Source organism: Muscardinus avellanarius, assembly GCF_963383645.1.
Source record: "Muscardinus avellanarius genome assembly, chromosome: 8".
In the NCBI taxonomy this organism is placed as follows: Eukaryota; Metazoa; Chordata; class Mammalia; order Rodentia; family Gliridae; genus Muscardinus; species Muscardinus avellanarius.
Genome location: NC_137794.1, coordinates 78,670,819 through 78,678,043, shown reverse-complemented (window position 1 = coordinate 78,678,043; position 7,225 = coordinate 78,670,819). Strand labels below are relative to the sequence as shown.

Here is a 7,225-nt window from a genome sequence, read left to right as displayed (position 1 = left end):
CTTCAGAAACAACACGTGCACATAGTTCCTCTTTACTGAAAACAGAGCGCAAAGTCCAATTATTTTTGGAGGTATGATTAGTAGGAAAACAACTACATCTATCAGAATTATGGAGTTTTTTTCCTCTTGGTATAAAAATACGTACACAAAATAACCCCAGACAGTGTTCAAGTATTTATAACCAGAGCTGTTCCATGGCCTAGGAGCTTTATTTTAAAAGTTTTATGCACTGCAGTTTTCATAAATAGCCAGCACAGTTCACAGAGGCTTTGAAAGCCTCTGCTGGGTCAGACTTTATACTTAGTATTTAATAATTATCTGAGTTTATCATCTGTCTACCAAGTGGTGGGTCACAGTCCTAAGGTAATATGTTTATTTAAAAGAAAGAAAAAATGTAATATTTCTGTAAATAAAATCTTTTAATAAGAACAAAATGAAGATCAGTAAAAGCAATCAAATCCAAGGACAATATCTAGAGATATATGCACATTATTACTTAAAAAATAATTTTTTTTCTTTTGGAGGATACTTGCTACTTGCTTGGAATTGGTCTTCTGAATAACAAACCCTGTAATTATGATGCAGAGTAAATAATTATTCTTGGGTGGAACTCAACAAAAAAGAATTCCTTGTTACTGTTTTTCCCTTGTGGACTGGCATTTCACCAGCTATTACATAATTGTCCAAGTCCTTGTATTTGAAAAACCGTTGATTCATCTCACAGCCTGTGGTAGTGGTATATGCTGCCGGGTAAATGACTGCTGAAATGTTTGGTGAAGAAGCATCTTCTCAGCATTTGTGTCTACATAATTCTAGAGTCTTCTTACTTAAAGTTAAAAGAAAGGATGATTTTGGTGAGAGAACAACTGCTGTGGTTTGGATATGGTGTGTGTCCCTCAAAGTTTCATGGGCCGGAAACCTGGATCTGAATGTGGCAATATTGAAGTGGTAGAACTTTCCAGAGAGGAGGCCTGGTATGAGGTAATTAGGTCATGGGGGCATTGTCCTTGGAAGGAATTAATGCTGGTCTCAGTGAATTATTGTGAGAGCAAGTTATCATTATATGCGTAGCTTGGCCTCTGGATCTCTAGCTTCCTCCACCAGACCACTCTTCCACACTGCTCCTGCTATCGCGATGCAGTTGCCATGGACTCCTCACGAGAGCAAAGCAGATGTTCTTAAATTTCCCAAATTGAGCTAAATAAGCCTCTGTGCACAGCCTCAGGTATTTTGTTATGTTAACAGAAAATGGACAAAGACACTTAGATTATGTTAGTTTTAATTTGCCTTGATGTAAACCCTCTAGGGTATGAACTATAAACATCAAGTAGAAATGTACTGTAAAAAAATTACCATTCTTAAATATTACCAAAAGTAACCCTAGGATTTTGCTAAATATTATATTTTGGAATTACATTAGAATGCCAGGTTTAAAGAAGTTTGTTCACATTTCTTATTAAAACACTGTTTTAACTATTTATATTTTTGTGGTACTAGAGGTAGAACCCAGAGGCTTTCTAATTCTGGGCTACACCCCAGCCCTATAATTTATTTGGAAACAGGGTCTCACTAAATTGGTGAGCATTTCACTAAGTGCTGAGGCTGGCTTCGGACCTGTGTGATCCTCCTGTCTCAGCCTCCCAAGCGCTGGGATTACAAGCATGCGCCACCATGCCTGGCAAAGCACTGTTTTAACTTTAACACATGTTAGCTTTAATGAAACACCTGAGATAAACTCACAGAGATAAAAGGTTTATTTTGGTTCACAGTTTTGGAGATTCCAATCCATGATTGGTTGGCTCCACCCCTTTGAACCTGCGGGGAGGCACCATATCATGGCAATAGCTCCTGGTGTAGCAAAAGCATTCATCTTAGGCTGCTGATGTAGCTTGGTGGTGGGGAGCTGCTGAGCATGCATGAAGCCCTGGGTTTTGTCCATGGGCCACAAAAACCAACCCCACTCACTTTTGTGAGCCAGGGAGTGAAAGCTAAGATTCAGGTCCCACAATCCCTTTCGATGTCATGCTCCCAGTGACCTAAGGTCTTCCTATTAGGCCCTGCCCTAAAGATTTTAGCACTTCCTAATAGCTCTACCACAGGAATGAAGACTTTTATTTAACTCATGGGTCTCTGGGAATATCCAACTTCCTTTATCACCCACTCTCATGCAGCTCTATACTGGTAGGAGGGTAATGAGGTTGAAGTTCACACTTTATGCTCTATTTTATAGTAAATTTCAACAATTCTCATGCTAAGAAGTCATTGTGGACCCATGAGCAGCGGCGAGAGAGCTGCTTAGATGCCCAGCATCCGCGCTGTGTTGGCCAATGTGGATGCGATGGCATCAGGCACAACCTGTCTGTAATAAAATTTGCAGTTCTGCCGGGCGTGGTGGCACACGCTTGTAATCCCCGCGCTTGGGAGGCGAAGACAGGAGGATGGCGCGTGTTCAAAGCCAGCCGCGCTGGCATAAGAGACCCTGTTTCAAAAATATAAAAATAGGCCTGGGAGTGTAGCCCGGAGGTAGAAGGGCTTCCAGGAACCCCAGTATCACCAAAAAAAAAAAAAAAAAAAAATTGCAGTTCTGTGTTTTGTGGTTCAAAAGCAGGTTCTAAGGAAATGTGTAATTTAAAGTCAAATGAAGATTAATTCACTGATACAACCTATCAGTAGTGATAACATTTATGAGATGTGAGTTGTAAGATAAAATTGCATCATAAGTTTACAAGTATTTTCAACATCCCAAAAGTATTTAAAAAGTGGACCAGGTACATTGGCAGGCACACACTTATAAACCTGGTAACTCAGGAGGCTGAGGAAGAAGGATCACAAGTTTGAAGCCAGCCTGGGCAACTTAGTGAGCACCTGCCTCAAAATTTTATTAATTAATTAATTTATTTATTTATTTACTAGGGAGTGGACCCAGGGGCATTCTACCTCTGAGCTACACCCCTAGCCCTTCTTATTTATTTTGAAACAGTCTTGCTACATTGCTAAGGCTGTCCTTGAACTTGTGATACTCCTGTCTCAGCCTCTCAAGTACTAGGATTATAGGTGTGCACCATCACACCCAGCTAAAATAAAATTCTAAAAAGGACTTGGGATATAGCTCTGTGGTAGAGTCCTTGTGGGTTCAATCCCCAGCTTGATTTTCAGTTAGATGTATAGACAGGATAGATGCAGTATTTTTCAGATTGGTTGTATTTTATTGTTATATACATATATTTCTATTTAACAATAATAAATATAAAATGAAAAATTAACATACCAGCATATATGCATTCTGTGGGCCAATTTTTAATTTGCGTGTGTGTTTGTTTTGAGTTAAGTCTCTAGAGCATTCATTTTTACAAATGTGTCTTGAGGTTATATTCTTGCTACTTAATAACAAACGTATTTAGTAGAAAAGAGAACCCTACAGTGTGGAAGGTAAAAGTGACTGCAGAAACCTGAGTGTACTAACAAAACCATCAGTTTTCAGTCCCCAACAGTTTGAAAACTGGGAAGGGTTAGAAACTCTGCTCCCATAGTCCAATAATTCCTTTTTTAGATAGCCCTCACCTCAGTAGTACTACTGTATGTATACTGGAGAGAATTATAGAATTGAGGAATATTTCATCTTTGAGTAGCTGAGGTTATAATTCCATATCCTATGTCCTGTGCACCATGTTAGAGGTTGACTTAAAATAGTATCTGTAGAATCATATTGATCAACTTGTAAGGTCATCAGTAGCCCCAGAGACTTAAAAAAAAAAATCAATGATTCAGTCCTCATTAAAATCAGTTCTTTTAATTGCTTAAATAAACATCCATAAATGATGTAGGTGAGAGAGACCACAAGCAGTTTGAGGCGCTGTGCAGTGAGTCATCCTACTGCTGGAGACAGTCATGAAGAGCTCTACCCGTCGATCTGAAGAACTGAAAGCGCTGTTCAATCAGCCTTCAAGGACACGCACATTGGAAAGGAGGCCAAGCAAAATCCAAAGCAGATCATTAATAGCTACATGTTTGGGAAATAAATGTTGAATTACACAGACTGGAGTTATGACTAATCTGCCCCAGCAAGGACATTTTAAAAGGTAACAATCAATGAATACTGAAGTGTGATGGTTCTTCATCAACACAAATGCAAATGGGAATCATTTTATTCAACTTTCTGGAGAGGTCACTGGAATAACAACATCAAGACCTTGGTTTTCCCGGTGGGATTTTGGTCTTCGCATCTGGGTGTGTGCAGGCAGAGATGGGTGGGCAGCGGCTGACCTCCGGATACATGGCAGGTGGCTGGACCTAGCACTGCAGCTCCTCCTCGGCCTGCCGGGGGCCTCCGGAGGCGCTCTGGGCGCTGGCCTGGGCTGTGGAGCTGAGAACTTCCTCGAAACTGCCTCCACCATGGTTGTTCCCACCTACTTTCGTCTGAAATGGGCAGATAGGCAAAAATGCAATTAGCTGTTTATTATCATTTTGTGATTTTTTAAAAATAAGAATGCCAAAAGTTTGATCATTTTCTAATTCGAAAATACAGTTTATCCACAGAGACAAGTAAAGTCTGTAGAGACGTTTCCTTCTGCAGAGTACTAGAATGTCATTCATACGCGAATTCTTCTAGACTTTTGTTTTGCACAATTTTAGCAACATTCTCTTTATTGTTTCTACACCCAAGAATCTAATTCTTTCAGAAGTATTATCAGGTCTGCTGGCTGGCAATATGTACCCCCATTCACCTACAGAACCAATTTAATCAAAATAGTATTGAATTTTAGATTAGTTCCTTCACTTTTACAAATGTAAAAATATCTTCACATGACTTAAGCATGGGCTTCCTACTTGAGATTTAGCAGGACAGGCTGAATTTCTGACAAATGTCTTCGAACAAGGTAGAATGACTGAATGGAACCTGATCTCTCTTTCTGCTTTGAGAGTTGGCAACAGATCAAGATCAAAGCCCTGCTAATCTCATCTCTCTCTCTCTCTCTCTCTCTCTCTCTCTCTCTCTCTCTCTCTCTCTCTCTCTCGTGTGTGTGTGTGTGTGTGTGTGTGTGTGTGTGTGTGTGTGTTACTTGGGTTGGAACCCAGGGGCAGTCTGCCTTCGAGCTACATTCCCAGCCTTATTTTTTATTCTATTTTTTTTTTTTTTTTTTTGCGTGTCTGAGGATGGAACCCAGGGGCATTTGACCTCCGAACCACACCCCCAGCCCTATTTTTATTCTTTATTTTGAAACAGGGAGGGTCTCACTAAGTTGTAAAGGGCCTCACTAAGTAGCTGAGGCTGTCTGCGAACCACGATCCTCCGGTTTCAGCCTCCCAAATGCTGGGGTTACAAACATGGGCCACCATGACATCTTTCTTAAAAGTAGAAAAATTTCCTAGAATGAAAGTTTTGTGAACTAACTGACCAAATAGAAATACAAATCAGTCTGGATTTTAAAATTATACTTAAGTATTTTGAAAAAAATTCTTATTTTTAAAAGCCCTTTAAAAGAATATCTAATAGTCCAAAATATATAATGCAAATCTTATTAATATTTACATTGGTCTTCCTTTATTCATTCTCAATGAGGAAAAGGAAGCTGGTCACCAATCACTCAAGTCTTATGCATAGCCCTGGTAATGTGTCCAAGATGCTATGCCCGCCCTTGAATACTTAACCAGGGTTTAAAGGTAATCCATTCATTACAAAACACTTTCCTCTAATTGCTACTAAACTTTTCTGCCTAAACTGCTACTAAACTGACTTTCTTTGCTGTTTGGGTAAAAAAAAAAAAAAAAAAAAAAAAAAACTCTCTAAAGGGCCAGAGAGTAAATATTTTAGTCTCGGGGAACACATCATCTTGGTCACAGATATTCAAATCAGCTGCTGTAGTAAGCAGCTATAGTAGGAATTTAGATTTGGATCCTGGAATGTGAATTTCATGGAATTTAATTTTCAGCATTACAAATACTATTCTGGTTTTGATTTTTTTCAACCATAACAAAATGTAAAACCATTCCTGACTTACAGATAAGTCAAAAGCAGGTGACTGAGTGGATCTGATCCCACCCTTTAGTGGGTGGACCTTCCTAGAGCACTGATCTCTTTACGCTTAGCACCAGGAAGAGGTGTGTGTGTGTGTGTGTGTGTGTGTTGGGGGGCTTTCAACTATGTGATTTGTCACTGTGTTTATTTCTTTCCTGAGAGAGACAAATAAGATCAATTCAGTGTATTAATAAGAAAAGTAAGATTAATTCAGTATAACTATTAATAGTTCACATTTTTTTTTCTTTTTAAATTCACATTCTCTTTGACATATTTTGCAATAAGAATCACCCACAGTATTGAGTCAGGGGAATGCCTATTACTGACGTTTTCTTCTAGGCACTGTTTATTCCACTTTTTTATTTTCTCAAATCAAAATAGTTAATTAAAGAAGGAATGGAGTGCTTTGAAAGAAATCAATTCAGGTAAGAGAGGGTAGAATATCGCAATTCCCTAACCAGGTGTGTTCACTGACTACATGCTGCAGGACTTAGGCTAGGGCTGCAACACTGCTCAAAGAAAGATGTGAACGATAAACACCTCCTGAGCCCTTCCCTTCATAATGGCCTTTCATTCAAGAATTTGTCACCCCCTTGTCCCCAAATTATAATTATACTTTGCATAAAATTTTCTTTGAACTGCTGAGTAGGGCTTCCTAATCTCTGATAATTAAATAGTTGGTTGAGAAAACACACACAAAAAAAACCCCAAAAGTATATCTTGCCTTTTTTTTTTTTTTTTTTTTTTGGTGATACTGGGGATGGAACCCAGGGGCCTTCTACCTCCAGGCTACATTCCCAGACCTATATTTTTTTTTTTATTTGGAAACAGGGTCTCTTAAGCCAGCTGAGGCTGGCTTCGAACATGAGCGATCCTCCTGTCTCAGCCTCCCAAGCGCAGGGATTACAAGCGTGCGCCACCACCCGGCTCTTGCCTTCTTTTTTAAGCAAAGGTTTTTATTCCAGCCATGTTATGTACACATTAAGAAGTCTGCTTAATGTGGATGGAAAGCAAATGAGTGGCAAGAATGTAATTACTCATGCTTCACAGGGACATGATCAAATACAATAAATATGGTTTTGTGTATGTTGCTTACAGAAGCACTTGTCTTGTTTTGGATGCATTTAAAAGTATGACCACTGACTATACAGGAGACATCAGAAGAGGTACCATCAAATACTATGCTTCAAGGATATAGATGAGACAAAA

General features: G+C 39.2%; 1 protein-coding gene across 3 annotated transcripts in view; it reads right to left on the bottom strand.

Moving 5' to 3' along the window:
- Positions 1 to 4,290: 4,290 nt before the first annotated feature.
- The window catches only part of TPD52L1 (TPD52 like 1), a gene marked incomplete at both ends in the record, with an annotated part of 35,549 nt that continues 32,614 nt past the window's right edge, over positions 4,291 to 7,225 (bottom strand). For all 3 annotated transcript variants that reach the window (XM_080700462.1, XM_080700463.1, XM_080700461.1), the window contains one exon: positions 4,291 to 4,416. In XM_080700462.1, coding sequence (XP_080556588.1) covers positions 4,291 to 4,416 — 126 coding nt within the window. The remainder of the gene's footprint in view (positions 4,417 to 7,225) is intronic.